This window comes from Notolabrus celidotus, chromosome 23 (assembly GCF_009762535.1).
Source record: "Notolabrus celidotus isolate fNotCel1 chromosome 23, fNotCel1.pri, whole genome shotgun sequence".
Classification (NCBI taxonomy): Eukaryota; Metazoa; Chordata; class Actinopteri; order Labriformes; family Labridae; genus Notolabrus; species Notolabrus celidotus.
The window spans coordinates 17,701,403-17,723,449 of NC_048294.1; the positions used below are offsets into that span (position 1 = coordinate 17,701,403).

At 40.4% G+C, this 22,047-nt stretch overlaps 1 protein-coding gene across 1 annotated transcript in view; it reads right to left on the reverse strand.

The window, feature by feature from the left end:
• slc8a4b (solute carrier family 8 member 4b) overlaps positions 1–22,047 on the reverse strand; it is a 65,855-nt gene that overhangs the window by 36,987 nt on the left and 6,821 nt on the right. Inside the window, exons 6-10 of the mRNA XM_034676089.1 lie at positions 21,649–21,759; positions 21,395–21,547; positions 18,602–18,698; positions 18,228–18,419; positions 17,469–17,661 (exon numbers count right to left, since the gene is read on the reverse strand). Coding sequence (XP_034531980.1) covers positions 17,469–17,661; positions 18,228–18,419; positions 18,602–18,698; positions 21,395–21,547; positions 21,649–21,759 — 746 coding nt within the window. The remainder of the gene's footprint in view (positions 1–17,468; positions 17,662–18,227; positions 18,420–18,601; positions 18,699–21,394; positions 21,548–21,648; positions 21,760–22,047) is intronic.

Consider the following 22,047-nt stretch of genomic DNA (forward strand, 5'->3'; position numbering starts at 1 on the left):
ACATCACTTTGAGTGTGTGTGTGTGTGTGTGTGTGTGTGTGTGTGTGTGTGTGTGTGTGTGTGTGTGTGTGTGTGTGTGTGTGTGTGTATTATACCAGATTACCCTGAGCTAGTGCAGTCAGGAACTGGTTCATCACTCTCCCACAGCAGTAAGCATTCATCATGTCAGAGTCCGGTTTCTCAATCTACAGGCTGAGACCCGGAGCAGGTCTCAGGTGGTCACTGCTGGGACTTTGCTTGGTCTAACAGTTTTCTCACTCTTGTGTTGCCACATGGGGAAGCTTGGAGTCAGGGTAAGACATAATATTGATATGACAATATACTGTCCTCTTGACTTGTGCGATCGCTGGCAGTAAATATCGATGTTTTACTGGAAGAAAACACTGATTCCCCGCCAATTTGACTCACCATGACACTACTCAATGACATCATGTGGAGGCAACCAGAACAGCAGGTAATTGGCCACAAACAAGATTAAAAGGAAAAGCAATGCCAGCTTTCTATGTTGCACTCACGTGTGATGGTAGGACTGCATGTGTCATGGTGTCCTCTGAGACAATTACTGCCCATTTTATTAGCAATGCATTCCTAGGTGTTACAAACTAGCGTGATGCACAAGACTTAGACCAGTGCTCATGTAGCAGAAGTTTTACTGAAGGCGACAGAGGAATGGAAGCTAACTGGACAAGACCTGGCTGTAGTTACTGACATTGAGGTAAGTACGGCTGCAGCTGTTTTAGGTACAGTTATGCTTGTATAGAGTAAAGACATGTACATTGTTTCATGTTAGTGAAACCAAACCAAAGTGCAATGAATAAATGCAATAATCCTGCATTTTGCCTTTGTAGGGGTATTTTCTATTCTGCAGTTAATCACATATTTCCATGTTTCATAATGTAAGTGTCCTGCAAAATATTGATTATCACAGATTGGGATATCATCATCGGGGACCATGTATCATATATCGTTTCATGAGCTATCTGGTGATTCATGATTCTCCTAGCTTGGACAACACTTAAAGTGGCAAAACACTTGCAGTCTGACACTGGGTAGTACTTTTTTAGAGGCTGTCCTCTAGATGTTAAGCATTAAGAGAATGAAAGTATGTTACGAAGGCGCTCTGGGGCGATGAATTGTTAAAAAAAACACGGGACCCTCTTTCAAGCCTTCAGGACTCTAATCTTGCAATAACACAACATTGTTTCCTTAAGTCAGTTAAAAGTAGTTGTGCCACTGACTATCAAACACCTGGTTAAAAGTCTATGATGTTGCTTTTTCTTGCTTTTTAACAGCACTGAAGTACTCCAGTTCAGGACTCAGACTTGAACTTAAGCACTCACTGTATTCAGACTCAGAAGATGAGAGGGGGACACTGACTTATTAAATCATGTAGACTGTTTTATTGGTTTTGCACAAGGCCCAAATACCTATTATTTTTCCAGCATGGGCTTGCATGTGTGTGTTCAAGTGCTGTCCTCTTCAGCAACAGTGCCTTCCAAGGAGTCTAAGGAGACTTGTTCTTTCAAGGATTTTACAGCAAGTTAAAGCAAGAGCAGTGCAAAATGTTGAGTATTTAAAAGATAACAAGTAGAATAAAGGAACAAGCTCAAACTCTAAGAGACATCTTTACAGACTGCACCCAGAAAAGTCAGTGAGATGCTAAAGTTACTTTGATTGTTGATAATGTTACTGTTAGCATCCAGCTTGCTAATAGTAAAGATCCAAGGTGCATGGTCGGTTGGTACTCTGAGTAACAGCAGGTGGGTTGCAGGTATTTTTTGTTGATTACACACCTCCAGTGATCCCAACGAGGGAGAAACAATTAATGAATCTCCCCTCCTCACGGGACTCAGACTTTATTTGGACAGGAAATTTGGGACTTGAGACCCACACTCACCCCTTGAGACCCACCCCTGACAACAACACTGCTAATTTAAAGGATGCTTTATAAAGATAATAAATTGCATGCCCTCTCTGATTGTTACCCTGACAGAGAAATGTACCAGCGTTCCTCCCCTTACTTAAATATCTGTAAGCTTGCTGAAATAGTCAAATGTACTGTAAATGTCTACCTCCAGGCTAGATTACTGTAATTCGCTTTTATCAAGCTGCCCTAATAAGACTCTAAAGACTCTTCAGCTGGTACAAAATGCTGCAGCTCGTGTACTGACTAGAACTAGGAAGAGAGAGTACATCTCTCCAGTGTTAGCTTCTCTACACTGGCTCCCCATAAAATCAAAAATAGGATTTAAAATCCTCCTGGCACACTGACATACCGGGATCCTATCTCATCCCCCCATCACTTACTTTAAGTCTTCCTGTCCCATTAAAGTGATTAACCATAGACCTTTCTGGAGTCTCTGAGCTCCATTGTCTTGTAGGTTCCTCTGAGTCGCTGCCGTAGACGTCCTGCTGTTGTGGACGTTCCAGACTCCAGCTGTGACAACTACTCTCTCCTAATCTCCTCTATTCCTTTTTCCAACCCCAACCCAGTCGAGGCAGATGGCTGTCGAACATGAGTCTGGTTCTGCTCAAGGTTTCTGCCTGTTAAAAGGAAGTTTTTCCTTCCCCGCTGTAACTAGCTAAATACTGCGAGGTGTAATGGTCATGGTGGATTAAGATGAGATAAGATCGAGTCCTGTCAGTAAGAGGGTACTGGATCGTATCCTGTCTTGATGTTGGGTCTTTGTGAATAATTCAACATAGAGTACGGGCTAGACCTGCTCTGTTTGTAAAAGCGTCTTGAGATAACGTTTGTAGTGATTTATTTGGCGCTATATGAATAACGATTGATATATTGAAATGTGATTGGTTCAAGTAGGTGGCAAGTTTTTCTGCCCATCATCATCAGTATACAGTTTAAAGGACTGTCTTACATTCTGGGGTCAAAACAAGTAAAGGACACTCTCACTGCCACCTCCTCCCAGGCCTGCCTCACCTCAGGGACATTCATGCTCAGGACCTGTGAAAAAACAGCCCGAGACAGACACCAAGCTCTGGAGCCAAGATGCGCAAAAGCGATCTGTCTGGTGGAGCAGCAGGACTGACGTCATTCCCCTTCTGCTAACTAAAGCACACATTTTACTTGCTGATAAAACGGCAAAATCCTTAAGGTCAGTACAGTCCACAGCAGAACAGATCCTTGTGTTGATTTAGAGTACACGCACATGGTTATGGAAAGCTCAATGACCACTGTGTTTCTTCCTTCTCTAATATGCTACATTATACCTTCTCTAGTTTGAATACAGCTGCAAATAAGGGATCTATTCAAAAGAGGAATGAACAGTGTTGAGGAAGCAGTCATGCATATACTGATATGAAAAGTATAGACCCATGCATTGTCATGTGAGTATCAAGAATGATTAGTTTATTGAATGAAAGTCACCGTGCCAATATTCTATTACATTTAGGAAAACTTTGATGCACAGTTAGTTTGTTATTACTGATTGAAACCCCTCCCCATGCAGGAAAGATTTAATATTTGGCTTAAAAATTGAACTAATACCTGGTGTAACACAGGTTTATCATTTTTAAGCCGAAATTAAACTGTAAAATCAAAGCACAGGGAACCAAAAACTATTGATTGAAAACTGTTATTTTAATCATCTATTATTTTATTTAAATCAAACCACCTACTGTCAACCCCCTCTCAAATCAAGCTCCTAAAAACTGTTATCCAAGCACTTATCCTCTGATTGCATCTGATTGCTGTGCCCACTATTTCATGCTTTATTGCAATCAGAATATTTCTCTTTTCTTCTTTTTTTTGTGTGAAACTGACCCCTTCTCCTCATGTAAACTGGACACGAGTTGGGTAATCCCTGCCATGGGACAGTGTGAGGCTGCATCATCATTCTCCTTCACTTCATTAGATTGATACTGCCATCAGAGCAGACTCCAATCATGCACAAACAGAGGTCAGTGCTCTAATTGAATTTAACGATGCCCTCTGACAATCAGAGGGTGTACTGTTGGGCAATATGAGGCCATGCATACAGTATGTCTGCAGTTATGAGCAATACAAATAGAGAAATGAGAGGGCCTGTCAAGATTTAAAGGACATGGGAACAAACACAAGTCTGTCTGTCTGTCTGTCTGTCTGTATCCATCCATCCATCCATCCATCCATCTATCCATCCATCCTGCTCTCTTTTCGCCTTTTTATTTCTCAATTCCACTTTCTTGACCTAGCCAGTCGCAGAAGACGGATGTTCATCAATAAGTCTGGTTCTGCTCAAGGTCTCTGCCTCTTAAAATCAGTGTTTCTCACAGAGTGTAAAAATCAGCTAGTCATGCACATAAAACTTTATAGGCAATTTGTTTAAAGGCACAACACTGCCTTAATCAATTAATCTGTGGACAATGCTCCCTTGTTCTAGTACTTTATAGTCAAAGGGAGGTGAAAGAGAGTAAAAGAAAGAGAGGTGTGAGAGAGAAATAGAGAAAGAGGAGGAGGAGACTTTCTTAAGGCTACTGTGTCATACCAGTTTAATGAAGGCCTTCTTGTCCAGTCACTTATAAAGCTTGTTATGTGTCATCCAACATTATAAGGATGTTGGTTTTTCTTATTTCTCTACACTCCATCAACACATTTCTCTTCTGGAATAAGATCACAGGGTTTTGTTAAAACAGAAGAGTTAAAGAATTCCAAAATGGTATATTTGTGGCATCATGAAACACACAGTGAAAGCAAACAAAGCAAAAACATACATGGTCAGCAAACAGTAAATGGGGCGAGCAAATGTGAGACCAGATGTTATGTAATGAATATGTGTGTGGAGTGGAGTGGCGTTAGGGGGAGGGTCATAGAAATGTATTTATAAACACTTAAAAAAGTAGAAGTTTAAATGTCACTGTATGAGAATAACTACAAAAATGAATCAATGAAAAAATGCAATGATATATATCTTATCGATTCACATACCACATTACTTTCATCTCTTAGGGTTGCACACTACAATATAATTGGGATGGTTTTTCAAACGTCAGCAAAGACACGTTTTTTTGTTGGTTGTAAAGATTATCTTGCCAGACTCTCCTGTGGTGTGAGGTAAAGTTCAGAGGGATTTTTTCTCCCTAGATCTGCCTCAGAAGAAGATTGTGGCTGCACTGATTAAACATGTTCATTATTTACAATCAGATATCCTGCAATGCAGCACAAGGACAGCTGGGCACAATCTCTGTAGACTGTCATGCGGAAGGGACAGATCGCCAGCTGGGAAGCAAGCTGACTGAGGAAGGAAGCACAATAAATGTGGCCATGGTGACAAAAGTAAACGCAAAAATTGGAGGACCAACCCGGGACTTCCACCGGATCCAGATCCATGTCTGGTACGTCTCAGAGCCACCGGTGATAACTCAGAGTGTTTTATTGTGAAAATTAACCAGATGTTTTAATTTTGTTTTGGTGCCTGACTTCCTGTCTCGCTCCATCTACTCTGTTGAGAATTATGCATCGTGCTCCGGCATCAGGGAAAAAATAGATGCCTTGCGTATCTGACCAGGAGGGCTCCAACCTGCCGCATCAGAAATGCTGCCGGATTGCAATGGAGCGGATCCAGTGGGAGTTAACACATTGGCTAGAATAGAAACCTATCTAATCAGTTGCCGTGACTGATCAGCAACGGACTGGAAACGTATCCGGTTGAATTTGGCCGTAACACATTGATTTATGGCAAGAACATAAAATGTTTTTACAGCATGTCCTGGAACATTCCACAGTCAAAAATGACAAGGAGAGGAGCTGGATAGAAACTGCTACCACGATAGATGTACCAGGTCGCCAAGTAGCTAGCAACATTTAGCTTGATGACCATCATAGCTTCCTGTCCGTTGTCTGCCATGTTTTTGCACGCCAAAATTGTGTTTGACCACAAGAGATTTTGCTACATTTCTAGTTTAGAGTGTGGACTCTGTTGGTGAATATAATCTGTTGCTGTGTCCATCACATTCTTTTTAAAAAAAATAAAATAAATTTAAATGGATAAATGTTGGTCATCACATGCGATGTCTCTCACATTTTCAGCGTCTGTTTCAGCGTGGTTCATACTTCAGTTGTAAAATTGGAACACACCATTTGGTAGTTTACAAAATGACATCAGTATAATGATTGTGCAATATAATTTAAATCCCTAGTCTAATGTACATGCTTCATAGAATTCATGGATGGCTTACTAGCACAGTAAAGAAAGAGGGCACTATTCTTCCACCACACATAGAGCTTTAACTTTCAGTCTTGAGGCGGTAAAAGAAAAAAGAAAAGTGAAAACCACTTCCCAGATGTTTATCCTCTTTGTCCACAAAGAGAAACATTACAGTCCTAAAGGAGTGAGTGTGTTTATGGGTAACACTGTCTTTTAAAACACCTGGGCAAAGTGGAACATTAGCTACCAGTCATAGCAAACATACCCTTCATGTTTATTGTTATACTCCCAGGATAGCATGATGAATTTCATGAACTAAGAAGAGGCCTGTCATGTTCCTGGGACATCCTATAATAAACACAGTATTTAATTTAGAGAACTCTGAGCAGACTTGTCACAAAGAAAAATGAAATTAAAAGACGTAAAGTGACACCCTAGCTGACCCAACCTGAAGCTTCTTCCCCAGCCTTGGTGGCCACTGAACTCATCACTGTGGCCTTTAATGTGGTCTTGGCGTGGCAAGGGTGGAGGCAGGAGGAGCAGGGAGGCCTTGGGCAAATGTGGAGCAGGGAGTATAGGGGGTGTAGTGGCTGTATCTACCCGTTTTGAGGCTTTAATCATGGGCATGGAAGGACAGGGGCAGCCTGTTGCCGCAGCTCACGGTGAGTCTCCGGGCTGTGATTACAGGGTGTGTGCAGTCCACGGGGGTTTAAACACAGGGATGCAAAGCAAGGCTCAATGCCGGACTCTGACCATAGGGTGTGTTTGTGTGTGCACGGAAGAGAAAATTGCTGGGACTGCAGGGCTTAAAAAACAACCACAGGGGAAGATGCAGGGGTAAGAAGTACAAAGCGAGTGACAGAGAGACTGAAAGAGAACAGGGGTGGAGAGTGACAGGGATGCTAAACTGCAGAATTGAATAACAAAGAGATAGAAGATGGAGAGAACCAGGAAACAACAATAAAAGGTGAAGAAGCAGACACAGGCAGAGGTAGCAGGGTTAGCATTTCAAAGAGCTGAAAGCTGTATTTTGTATTTTAACATTGCAACATCCAACCTCAAAAATATCTGTCTAAACTGTAAAACTCCCAAGGCAACTCAACTGTCGATATATTTTTTAGAGTGTAACAGCACTGCAGGGAAATACCAAGGGGGAAGAGGAGCTCTAGGCAGGGATTAAAAAGGGGTTGAAATTGTGTTAAGAAGAAGCCAGGGGTACCATGTGGTTTGTGTGAGACAGTGCCAGTGCTGTAACTGTAGTATAGTGAAATGTGTCAATAGGAAGACAACACACAGCAGCTGGCACATCAACATCAACACACAGCTGAAATGTAGCACAAGCAGGCCGCACACATGAAGAGCAACGGAGACACACGAGGGAAAGCTTATGAAGTTGTTAAAGATGTTGACTTAAGCTACTTAACTTTGACTGCTCTGACATTAGAGGAGATGGTGAGAGAGAGCGAGGGATGGAAGAGGGAGAAAATGAGAGAGTCGGAACAAGGAGAGTCGGAGAGAGGGAGAGGAATGGGAGGATGAAAGGGTTTGTTTTCTATTCGTTTTTCTCTGTCTTTATTTTTGCTCTCTGGCTTTGTCATTAAAGCCGTCTTTATCTGAGTATTTCTCCGTCCTCAATCTTTCTCTCCGTCACGCAGACTGTGACTGTTTTTCAAAATATGAAATGACTCTTTTATCTTGATAAGCCGTTTGGACAAAGGATGATTTCCTTTACTAATTAAAGAATACACATAAGAACACACTCTTACACACTGGATGTTACGGGATCTGACATCGACTGAACAAGAGATGAAATGATTGAGAGAGAGAGAGAGAGAGAGAGAAGGAAATAATAGGGAGTCTAATGAAACGGTTGTTAGTAACTCAACCTCCAGAGCAGACGCATAACAGCAGAAAACAAATCCTTGGAAGAAACCAACAAATCAAAAACCAACAAAGCTTCCTTTTCAACTCCCATAATTTCTCCTTTTTATTCTTTATCTCTCTTTTACTTATTCCGTCTCTCTCTGCCGCCGTCTCTTTGTGGTTCTTACAATGAGAGGGATCAAAAGTTTCTAAGGCAACGAACAAGGAAAGTATACAAAAAGACAAGCCTGTCATCCATATAGAGACAGAGGGATTCTGATGTTCTTTAGCAGAACATAAAGAAAAGAGAAAACATGGGGGCAGGCAGAGGAACAGAGGTGGAGGGGGGTTGAAAGTGTTATCTGCCCATTAGCAGGCTGCTGTTGGAACCTGAAAGGATGAGGGGCTCGTAAAGGAGTAGGAGGCATCAGAGAGGGAAACTGCTGGCATTGAAAGCTGGCATCAAATGAACAATGTGTGTCTATTATACAAAGCATACATTTTACACTCACACGTACAGTTCACTTCCATTCTACATGATTGATACAGAAAAACAAAACAGATCTCTAACAAAATGCTTAGATAACTTCAATAATAAACCCTGAGGAAACAACCCAAAAAATTTTATCTCAATTCAAAGCCAGGTGAAAGGGGTTGCACATTTTCACTAATAAACAGAAACCTGAATTAGACCCCAGCATATTTTCATTGTTTATCTTATTCTCTGTGCATTTTTTTCTAAGAGGAAACATAAAAGCACAGCATGCATCCCTGAGTCTCCCTCAGATGATCAGGACAGAGAGTCAACACCTCACTAAGTGAGAGCAGCGACTCTGCAGCTTACGCTGGTTTTAAGGATGAATATAAAGTAACAATAACAATGAAACTTCATGCTTTTTCTTTGTCACTCAAGATTGTATGGTACAGGCAGATGTCTGTCTAACATGAGTCCGGTTCTGCTCGAGGTTTCTGCCTGTTAAAAGGAAGTTTTTCCTTCCCCGCTGTAACTTGCTAAATACTGCGAGGTGCAATGCTCATGTCGGATTAAGATGAGATAAGATTGAGTCCGGCTGTAAGTAAGGACTGGATGTTATCCTGTCTTGATGCTGGGTCTTTGTTAATAGTTTAACATAGAGTACGGTCTAGACCTGCTATGTTTGTAAAAGCGTCTTGAGATAATGTTTGTTGTGAGTTGGGGCTATACAAATTAAGATTGATTGATTGATTGATTGATTGATTGATTGATTGATTGATTGATTGATTGATTGATTGATTGATTGATTGATTGATTGATTGATTGATTGATACAGCTTATGCTGTTATGACAACAAATGGACTGGAATGCTTGGACTGTTTCATAGGCCATGAGTCTGCACAGCACTCTAAACAGGGATCTCTCTCTCTCTCATCCTCTCCCAAGTGCAGCAGGTTGGCATATGCGCTCTCTTGCACAGCTTGGTAATCAAGATATTCTCAATACCTAATTCTGCACACAGGAAAATACTTTAATTGATATTTTTTTCTCATCTTTGCTGTGCAAAAGTTCGATTAGAAGGTAGCAAAAAACTCCTTTCATTTAGAGCAATGTCCCTAATATAGATTCACTGAACCATAGAACATCCCAGAGTAAAAGAAAAAGACTAAAGAAATACACACGTACTTTAAGAAGTCTTCGGTGGCTCCACTCCTAATACATATGGATGCAGATTTACAGCGAAGAGACTCTAGCAACTGACTGATTACATGCAATATAGTAGAGTACAGCCACATTTGTACCAATTTACAGACCGGGGTTTTGTATGAACAACACCCTGAGGAGACGTCACTTTGATTTGTCTGAAGGTGTATTGAAACCAAATTTGATATCCCACCTCTAGAAGAAGTCATTAGACTGTGGCAGACATACAAAGGATGTGGTAGGATACGGGGATTCTAGATAAAAAAAACGACAATTTGTACATTATTTTTTAGACATTATTTTCATTTTTATATCTTATTTGATGAAAAACTGCATCACTATTTGTGCCAATAATGTTATTCAATCATTTTAGTTTCTGTTTTAAACATTTATCTGGGTATTTAGTTTATGAAATCAATAGAATAAACAATGTGCATGTAGTAAATGAAATCTGGCATATTGCTTTGTACTGGCAGCTCTCTGGCCTTCCACAGGCTTATGTGGAATGCCAAAGCCGGAAGTGGGGAGAGAACACCTCCCTACTCTTTCATGTGCATGCATGTAAAGCAAAGGCAGGGAGAGCAGCAGCAGCAAAGACCATCCGGGATACAGAACAGAGTAGGCATCAGTGACAATACATTTGACACGGGTGAAATGAGACACAGCATAAAAGGAGGTGCTGGGGTGGAGGTGGGGTTTGTGTCATTTGGTATAAAAAGTGTTTTCATTTACAATTATTGTTTATGCTGGAGATTTTTTTATCGCTGCAGAAACGTCTACCAGTAGGAAGCAGTGCACAAACTGACCCATTTAAATGAATGCTAGCTCTGTCACAACCCTTCTATTAACGTTTGTAAACAAGATTCAAGGAACCAGCATGAAAGTGACACATTTCTGATATCATATATGTGTTTCTCTGTTGTGTGATTGGCTCATTTGACCATTTCCTATGATGCAGAGCAGTTAAGTGGTTTTATTGTGGTGTAAAGTCTCATTTAAAGAACAACATACAGTGCTGTCAATACGCTGACATTGAGGATTAAAATCTGCAATGTGAAACCAGTCATATTTAAATATAATGATAAACAGTTTATTAAACAGTGCGCTGATAAGCAGCAAGGGCAGACATGCTGATTGTTTGAAAAATGGTAAAGATGCACGCACTTGTGTGCTTGTGTGGGTGTGGGTGTGGGTGTGTGTGTGGAGTTGAGAGAAAGACACAATATGACACTTGCTGGAAATTCAGTAAACTGTTAACACACATGCACCTGCAGCAACAAGCAAGGTCAGATACTTAAATGTATCTGTATGTACTGTATACACAGAGAAAGGCACACATATTGGATGTACACTAATATGCATGCACACATACATGCATACACACAGTGCACAGCTCGAGTGGTTTTACAGTTCAAAGGATGTTATATTTTGGGAACCGCTTTGGGTTAGTCACCCTACTTTGGTGACAGATGGAGAAACAGGTTGCAAATATCAAACACTTTACAGGCCCTTCGACACAGACAAGCACCCTCCCACATGACGCACACACATACACACAAGATCACACTTTGTGTTTCTTGAATATCCTCTGTCTCTATCTGTTAATTCCAAGAAACATTGCCAGAGGGAGACTGTGCTGTTTCAAACTTACAAGTTGACTTCTCCTTCACCAGCAGCTAATGTATGATCACAGCTCTTCTGACAGCTTTGTCAAAAACACTAAGAGCTTGTGTTTGGGATTCATTAACACATAAAGCAGCATGGCAGCATGCTGGGATTACAGAAAAACTCAATATTGTGAAGTGGTAAGTCTGCTGGGGGGCGTGTCAGTGATCTCCCTCATCCCATTAAAAACAAAACAACCGACAGTCTGTATTTAAATGATGAGTCAAGGTTGTTGGTTGAACTGTGTTACTGTCTGCATCATGAGATTTAGGAAAACAGACAATTTGAAAAATAAAAACCTGCTTGTACCAAAACCTGATGAGGTTAGGTCAGTCAAGTAATGAGTGTCTACACATGCTATGCAATCTGCATGGGTCTAATGAGAAGGGTTTTCTGCATTTATAAACATTTAGTAAAGAGAAAAGACTGGTGCTGCCTCTTTCCTTTGCTTTCTAAAACTGAAAGCTGGGGAGCAAAAGTAGGCAATGTTTTTATTCTAATGTTAGCTTTAACTAACACAAAGTTGTCTACCTTTTACAGTAGTCAACAAGCTTCACTTAGGAGGCCAGGAGTAAAATTATTTTTAGGAAACATAGGCTTTAAAGCTAGCAAAAACAGTGTGTTGTAGTTCTCTGCTAAATCCGTTATGAGCAGTATTGTGTGTTAACTTTGTGCAGGGTGCACTCCAGCAAACCTAACTTGCAAGCTAACATGTAGCTTTAGCACCAAATTTAGCACATGTTTAGGCATCAAGATATCAACAAATTTAGAACACCTTCATCAAATTTGCTGTGCTAATTTTAGATGATAAGATAAGATATGCTTTGAAGGTACTGTGAGTAGAAATGGGAATAATTAGCCATACCTAGCTGTCTTATCCTAGATTTTATCCCAGTTTGCCTGTTGAACCGTAATCCTGTAGAAACATGGCGTCACAAGATGACGGCCTCTGTGGAAGCCTGTCTATTGATATAAGCAGGAGAAGTAAATCTGCCACAATTATTAGTGTCAAGATATATAAAAATATATATATATATATACATGTATGTATCACTTTATTAGATATCTTTTTTAAGTATTAAATAAATCAAACATTTTCAGAAAATTGTTTTGTTTTGTTAACTGCCCACAAACACACACACACATAACCTACACACAAGGAAAGTCTGTAATTGAACAGGCGTCTGCACAGTTTGGTGGCGACACCTGTTTGAAATTTCTAATGAGCAACCAGGGGAGAGGACCTCACACACAGCCATTTACACACACACACACACACACACACACACACACACACACACACACACACACGCACGCACGCACGCACGCACACACACACACACACACACACACACACACGCATGTCTACTTCTTGGCTATATGACTCTAAACTGATTTGCAGGTCACAGGAAGGCTAAGAATAAACTGGCCCTGCTGAGCTCTCTGTGTCTCTCTCACCGTCAGATACACACACACTTACACACGTTAATTTCGCTCATGACTTTAACAGTACTGCCCTCATGGTTAAGAAAAAGTTAAAGAGAGAGAGAAAAAGAGAGAGAGAGGAGGCAGGGAGGACAGCAGGGGAGATTCGAAGGCTCAAGGAGAGGCATAAATAAGAAAAGCATGCAGTGTCCTAAAGGAGACTGAATGAATAAGTTCCTCTGTATTAAAAATATTGTTTTCATTTGCCATATACATGTGTGATTTTCCATGCAGCAACATAGAACACATCCATGTGAGAGACTTTCAAATTAATGTTATTTCTCTGTCTATGTCTGCAGCACTACTACTCCCAGTTCACAAAGAAGTCATGAACAAAGACATCTCTCTTTATCTTTTCCCATCTATCACTCTTCAGCTCCACATATCTGACTGAATCTCCTTTTCCCTCCATGTGTAATTAAACATTGAATGCGGACCCACATTTTCACCGAGGGAATAAATTCCAACCGCTATTCATGTAATTAATTTTTATGTGCTGCTACCATTTTCCATTGGATTTTGATTGCAGATTTACAAGCAGCCTTAAATATGAGTGTCCAAGTTTGAAATGGTCCTCTTGTACTTTAGGGTTGCATTTTCATAAAGAAAAAACAGGAACTGCATAGAGACAAAGCAAAGTGGGACTCATTCTGCTTTTTAGTCACAGGTAAGAGTCAAGCTCCCAAACAGTGGGTCCTACATATCCCATAATTTAGTAAGAAAGCACCTTTTGTTAAATGTGTCCGGGCTAATTCCCTTTATTCACACCATAGGCATTTTCCTCTGGCATCATGCTCATGCTCATGCTCACATGTAAGTCTTTTAAGCACTTATTGTTGTAAGTAGGCATACTAATAAAGTTATCAGATATTTTTTATAATACTATAGCTTTTCTATAAATGAGTTGGTGAAAAGATAATTAAAAGTAAAAAGAAAGGCATATCAAGTTGTATTTCAAGGTGAAACAATTGAAGTGCTTGTTAGACCAAATAAATGTTAGCATTCAACCATGTCCTTGCCAACCTTAGTCAGCTAGCAATTTACACAATTCTTATTTTGACACTGAATAATGGCATCATATTTTTTAGCTGACAGCAATAGTATCTAAAAAGTGCCTGAATTCTAATGTAATGTGTACTGTAAATGTAGCTAATGGGTTATCCAACCTGTTGAAGCTAACATGTCTAGGGTTGCCAACTGTCCCGTAATAGCCAGGACATCCCGTATATTGGGCTAAATTGGTTTGTTTCATACGGGACCTCAATTTTCCTGTATGTTGCATTTCATTTGCCTGTTTTTTGATGTAAAGAGCCAAATTCTGGTTTCTTTGAGGTTTATTCATATGAGGTTACATAATGATACAGTATTGATTAAAGGGAATATACACACATTCTGCATTTCCAGGTGAATCGGAATATGAACATACGCTGAATTCACACATCCTGCTCACACCACCATGGCACAGTGCACCTGTCCCTTATTTAGGAGTGAGAAAGTTGGCAACCCTAATCACGTCACACCGAGTGTTAGCATTTAACCAACATTCCAGCAACAGCAAACTTTCAACTAACATTAAGTTAGCTTAGAAAGTATGCCTCTTATTTCATTTTGTAACACTATCAAGTAGTAATGGTTACTGTCATATATTCTATAGCTAACAATCTAGCTAAAATCTAGTAAGTGCATGCTAAGCTGATGTTTTAAAACAGCAAATTGTAGCATTCAAACACATCCTACATGTTGTACCTCATAACTGACATTAACTTTTATCTCCTAGCTAATGGTTATAACTTGGATTTACCTGAATGCTAATGTTAGCTTAGGCGTGATTGTAGCTAATGGACGATCAAATGTGCTGTTTAAATTTGAAAGATGGACAGTTTTCGCTCCAAATTTTCAAACTTTAATGTCTTAAGTCCAAAGAGGGCATTATTTAACAGCATTTGATCTTTTCACCTTAAACCTGATGTAACAGGACATGTAAATGTGTGAATACAATCCTCCCATCTCAATTGCATGAGTTGTGGGTTTTCTACCACAAAATGTGTCTCCAAGCCTTAGCTTAAATATCCATAATGACATTTCAGTGACCTCATTACAGGTTGTCTTCAGACTTGAAATAGCTCCTTTACAGGCATGTTGTGGACGTCATCCACTTTGTAAATGGTGAGTATGTGTAATGTTGACAGAGTGTTCTCACTCTCCTAAATAGACGAGATGCATTCGGCTAGAGCCTGACCTCTGACCTCTTATGATGGGAAGGGAGAGCAAAGGGAACTAGTGGGATCAATGTGGTATCACATTATCTTTAATGGATAAGAGCTCATGAAATTGAGCTGAAGACCCCTTCCCCATGTCTTCCATCTTCCCCTTATTTTCATCTTCCCTTGTCAGTTCAGCTCCAGTGCCTTTTGGATTTTCAGAAGAATTTAAGGCAGTACTCTCTCAACCATTTTTCATCCAACGTCCACTCTTACCTGAGTCCACTCTCTCAGTTTTATCACTTAGCTCTTTTTAAAAATGTTTAAGAAAGCTCATCGGCAGAAACAGAATAAACACAAAAAATGCAGTGTAAAGTGCCTGAAAACAGAAAATAGACAAATGAAGTAAACAAAACAATTACTCAGGTTGAAAAGACATAATGTTCGTGGGTTGAGGGTGAATGGAGGGAGGTGTGATGGTGAGTTATGACTGGGTTGTGATCAAGCTAAATTGCCTTGGTAGTAAGTCCGCTTTCTCTGTGTAAAGGGCCGGACAGAGATGGATGGATGGAGAAGATGAGTAGAGGGTAAAAAATTGAGCAGGAAGAGGTACAGAAGAAGAAGGCATAGGTGGAAGAAAACAGAAGTGAAGAAAGAGAAGATAAAGGTGACAGTGTAAAGCTGAAAGGAAGGAAGATGCTAATGAGAGAAACTGAGGGTGTGCCGGAGCTGGTAGCAGGGGGGGTAGACATGAGATGACAGAGAGGTGAGGTTAGAATAGAAGGTGAACGGGGGAGGAGAAAAACAAGGGGAGGGGGGATCACAAAAATCACCCTGTGTGAAAGAAAATCTAAAAATATATGAGACACGAAAACAGGGAGGGAGATGTTACAGAATGTCTGACAGAAAGGTGAAAGATGGAATAAAAAAGACAGAAAGAAAAAATAAATAGACAAAATAGAAAGAAAGAGAAAAGGAAAAAGAAAAGAAAACAGCACAATCAAGAAAGAGTTAAAATGTAATAAGACAAAGACTGAATAGGGGACAATGGAGGAGGGAGGCATAAATGAGTGCAATGGATACAAGAAGATGTACATGTGGGGAGGGGAGGATGAATTTTATAAACAAGAGGCTCATAAGGGTAATGATTGAATTAGACACACACACACACACACACACACACACACACACACACACACACACAAACACATTTTTTTAATTCTGGTCTTGCACTCCTACATATACATTTTTTTTCATGAATTAACCCAGAACATAACCATAACTTGAGTTATTCTATTTTTTCTGAACCCTGAAGCCAAAGTCTCAACCCTTGAACAGCACTTTGAAAACAGAAATGTCACTCAAGGTATAGACCTACCACTGGTCCTCACAAGGATAGAAGCACAAGAGTGCAGACACAGGTGGACAAACACTCCATTTACCAAGTTTTCTCTGAGGGCAAGTTACACATGAACAGCTTTCGAATGGCCTTGCCAACAGTTGGCTCCCCTTGATACAACCACACACACACACACCCACACACACAAACACACACACACACACACACGCACGCACGCACACACACACACACACACACACACACACACACACACACACACACACGCACGCACGCACGCACGCACGCACACACACACACACACACACACACACACACACACACACACAAATGCACATGCATTTTTTTTTTCATTAACATAAGAGTATTAACTAGCCTTATTTTGTGATACTTAAACCCTGATTACTATTCCTTACCTTGTTAATCAAGCGGCACTTAAAAGAAAATGAAACCAGCGAAAACTGTCCTCACATACAGTTCAACACCACAATACACTCTCTCTCTCACTCACACATTTACACAGGCCTTGCTTTATAGGCCCCAGGAGACACCAAGGAAACTGCATTCCCAACTGCTTTATGTATTGGTCAATTTAACACCGCTAACATCACCGTATTAAAAATGCATGTGCCCAAGGACGCAAGAGCTTGTGTGTGTGTGCGCATATGTGTGTGCAAGCATATTAATGCAGACTAGCCTACCTTGAAGAGTGGCAATATTGCACTGTTATCTACCTAATAGAGCTATTTATACAGTGAATGAATGTTAACACTCAATTAACCTAAACAGCAGGTCAGAATGAGAGTCAATCACACTGACAGGAAATAGGAATGTGTCACTGGCAATCAAAAGAAGTGTCACTCACCTACTGGTGCAACAACAACAACAGCTTTTTTGTGTATTAAAGCTTTTCTTTTAGATTGTGGCAGTCTCTATGTATTTCAAAAAACAATTATTTAGGAAAGTAAAGCCAAAAAGGAGCTTTGGGTTTCATCAGATGTTCTGCTTTCAAGTTTGCATAAGAGGTGTTGTAATCGTGGTGATATAACAGTTACTGACAACATATCTGTACTTACATGGTCTCGTCATTCTGAAACTCCAGCTTGCCAGATGCCAGTTCGTAGTCCTCCCCTCCTTTAGCAGTGCCATCCACAGTCCTGTAGGGGACAGCTACCAGGCCTCGAGCACCCGAAGTCCTGAGCACCTTCACCTCCATCACTCCTATGCTCTCGCTCACCTTTTGACTGGCAATCTCAAAGGTAAATATACCTGGAATGGAAAGAAAGAAAGAAAGAAAGAAAGAAAGAAAGAAAGAAAGAAAGAAAGAAAGAAAGAAAGAAAGAAAGAAAGAAAGATGTAAATTAAGGTTGATGAACACCCACACTCTCACTCACTATCATGCTCTCTAAGGTGTAGCATGTATATGTAGTGAAAGGGAGGATAGATAAGCACCCACTCCAGCTAGATGAAAGATAATTAGCATTAGGTAAACACCCACACTCCACTCAGCCTCCATCCCTTTAAAATTCTCTTTGGATGTTATCAGACACTTGTAACCAAACAACATTAAGGGAGCTGGAACTCTTTCAAACTCCTTGTGAAAATCATTTTTAGATATCCTAGGACTCTGCAGCAAAGCAACAAATCCATGTGGAATCAAACTATTAAGATCGGTGGGATGCACATATTCTTTTAAATTAGAAGGTGAGTGGAGTGCAGGTTGAAGTTAACCGTTACTTATGAAACACAAAAATAAATGTATTGTGATTTTTTTTACTGTATAAATCAAAAAGACAGTTCAAATCACTCTGTTTGATTTTTGGATTGTATTATACCTGCATGATCGTCATCATAGATGGTCACTGTGGCGGTGTGGTTGTCACCCAGCACAGCTTTTGGTGTGACACTGGCATCCATGGGTGCGGTTCCAATCTCAGGATAACCAACCAAGCGAGGGTTACTGAGGTGGACATAGAAATACTCATCCTCTTCAAAGATGTCATCATCAATCACACCGACTGTGATCTCTGGTTTAAAAAAAAAAAGAATGGTATCATTTGTCATTTCAAGGATGAAATTTAACTTGTATCACTCTTTATGCAAATTTATGTAAAAGCTATTGGGGGAAAGTTACCAGACGACCTCTGCTATTCAAACCTCTATTTTGGAAAACATGTCATAAACTGTCACTGTCATTGCCATTTTGTACCTTTGAGGGTCTCTCCTGGCTTGAAAAGCAGTGTTCCCTCAGCAAACTCATAATCCGAACCTGCGTTTGCTGTACCGTCCTCTGTGCGATAATCCACCTGGGGGAGATACGAGCACAGAGAAGCAGGGTGAGACGGGAAAGAGAGAGAGAGAGAGAGAGAGAGAGAGAGAGAGAGGGAGGGAAAAGAGACGTCAAAGATGAAACAGAAAGGAACAGATATGAAAAGGGTAGATAAGCACAAAGGGAGAGGGAGAAGAGAGAGCACAGAGAAGAACAGAGAGATAGAGGAGAAAGAAATGGAGGAGAGGCATTTGGGGAGAAGGGAACAGAGGGTGAGAGAAAACAAGAGAAACAGCTTCATTAATCTGAGCCCTCTGGTCAGATACAGTCTGATAATAAAGACTTTGAAGATAGTACAACAAAACTTTCCCTGTATCCTCTCTCTATTCTCTGTTCCCTCTCCATCTGCCCTGTTTATTAACCCTATTCATCCTGAACAACGGCTGACAAAGTAACCTTGATTTCTTAGAATCTGTGAACAAATTCTTTCAGCTGCTGTTTTTAAAAAACATTGGGTGTACCTCAAAATAACCCGTTGCTGTTTTGAAGGGAAAGCTGAGTCTATGACTCAGGGATGGTGCTGCTATTGTTGTCTTTTTCTTGGCTGAGCTCTATTTTTAGTTCTTGATGAAATGTTTATGACTGACACAGCTCTAAATTTACTTTTCAATGCATCCGTCATGGTGGCTGATAGTGCTGGGACCACTGAATACTTTAACAATAATGTGTTCAACAATAATTCAGAAGTTTTAGACTTGAAGAGAGCTGTTTTTAATATTTGAATATGAAGATTCAACTTTCATGAGAACTTATATCATGATGGTTTTCTTAAGGCAGAAAAAACATACGACTAAGGCGTTTTTATGCATTACTTGTCTGCAAGATAAATACATAGCTTTAAGATCTGTATCACTGTAATTACAGGCTAACTGTAAAAACAGATGTGCCTTAAATGTGACATCCTTTTCTGCAATGAAGCCCATTAGCAAGCTGTTAGACAGAACAAGCAAAAGTGAATACCATAATATACCACCAACTCAAGAGCAAACAGTGATCAGGCATGTACAGTGAGATTTAGAGGGCAAACAGCTCTTATAGAAGACAAACGTGGACTTACATTGAGTAGGTGGATACAAATACCACTGAATAAAAGCTAATATTTATTGTGCCTGCAGTACATAAAACAGTTGCTTGTGAACAAGATAGCTAAATAAGCTTACAAGGTGCTAATGTTGCTGCATTTGCAGCTTGTTTACAGGCATATTAAGTGGCGAAAAATTACATTTCGTGGTACGTTTGTATTTGTTGGAATTATTAGCTTTAGCTCATTTTTATCGTATCTGCGGGACATCTTATAATTATTTAGTAACAAGGTAGCCATATTAGCCTAAAGAGAGTATGAATATAAGTTAAGTTTGTTGAGCGAAAGCTGAAAACCTTTTGCTAATGTTCCAAAATCTTTTAAAAGGGTTACATTTTATGTAGGTAGGTCAAAAAGGCTAACACAAGTTTGCAGTCTGGAACTTAGAATAGAATAAGTGTGAGGCTAGAGGTGTGTAGTCAAGTACAAGAAGCTTCATAGAAAAGCCCTCTAAGTGAAGATAATAATTTATTTGTCTCTAAAGTGCTGCTCTACTGCCATGTCTGAAGAGTCTTTGTGTGGGCTAAATAGGCCACTGGACTTGACAAAGTCAGCTTTCAGTAGACAGCAGGCTCATGCCATGCTGTAAGCAAACCTCTGCAGACAGCAGTGATGTTACATCTCAAGCCTCTTTCATGTATGCACTCCAGAAGGTACCTAGGAAAATTTCAAGGAGTGCAGGAATCTTCAGAGGCAGGACATGATATCAAGACCACGCTGTGGAAGCCACACTGTGGTGTTTACAATATGATGGCAGACAGAGCAACAGAGACCTTCACTCTGATGACAGTTTTTTCCTTTTTGTCAATGCTACGTGCAAATGGATGTATTTGTAGAAAACGTTGCTGTTCTTGTCCTGTATAAAGAAAACTGCTGTGTTCTAACATTTGCTCACCCCTACTTCTTGCAGATATTCTACCACGGGGCAAATAAACATTTCAGCTGTTTGCGCTCAAACATACGGCCCAATCTGAACTTTTCAAGAAGTTTTCGAGATTTTTTTCTCGTGTGAATACAGCTTTAGTTTCATTTGTGTACAAGGAGAAGATAAGAGGAGACACAGCCTTGCAAAGCCCCTGTTGTGACAGCCAGCAGATCAGATATGACTTCTCTGGCTGGAGACTTGAAAGGAAATCTCTTAGTCAGAGTATCAGGCCAGCTTTAAGCCAAAGATCAATGAGCCTTCGCGAGAAGATATGAGTTACAACCTCAGCTGAAAGCTTAAAATATGGAAAAAGATTCTGTCATGTTCCACACTTCTCAATCTCCCACTTCTATCTCTTTACAAGCCTTTGCCCAAACGAGAAAAAAGGATCCAAAGCCTCCAGAATGAGAGTAAGTTATGGGTAAGATCAGACAACACAAAGAAAACAGCTCAAACTTTGAGAAATATTCAGTTTAAAGTAGAAGTTTGTTTTCTCTGGTGCCTTTTTGGTCTTTTTACGCTCTCTGTTTTTGGTTTGGCTTCTGTCCTTCAGACATATACTCTTGTAGTTAGTCCTGGACACACACACACACACACACACACACACACACACACACACACACACACACACACACACACACACACACACACACACACACACACACACCTTCACGGTAACTCCAGAGTCTCCCCCATGTCTGGCGACAGTCAGTTTCAAAGAGCCGCAGTTTTCAAAGCACTGGTACAAAGGAGGTTCAAAATCCATCCTGATGGTGTGAGGGTCGTCCTCCTGAGCCTGGGTCTCATTGCTGCTCACCACCTGAAGGGTGAAGAGACAAGAATCAGTGCCAAGTTAGGATCTGGTGGTGTGTTTTTCAGCTGTGGGAGACAGGCTGATAAAATGAGGAGTGTGTGTCTCACCTTGCGAGCCTGGTCAGCAGCATGCTTCTTGAGGATGTTTCCAGCCCCAATCATCATCCTGGTTGCCTGGATACGATAGAAGGCTCTGCTCTTCTGCTGCTGCATCAGGACCTGAGAATCAAATCAGAATAAACAAATGAGATTAATCCATGACATTACTTGTTTTAGTAGGTTAGTCTTGTCTTCTAATTAGCCGTCACTGCTCAACCAACCCCTTTGATTTAAACACAGAGATGTTTTTAATCTCTTACATCTGAACAGGGAGGTTGGGGGTCAAAGGTCAGCTGCAGAGTCAATTAAGTAATTTAAGGTCACTTTAAATGTCAGATCATTTAGGTTTGAACCCATATGCTGGACTTTAAGAAGGGGGATGCTGGTCTCTTGGTTGTTGTAGAATCA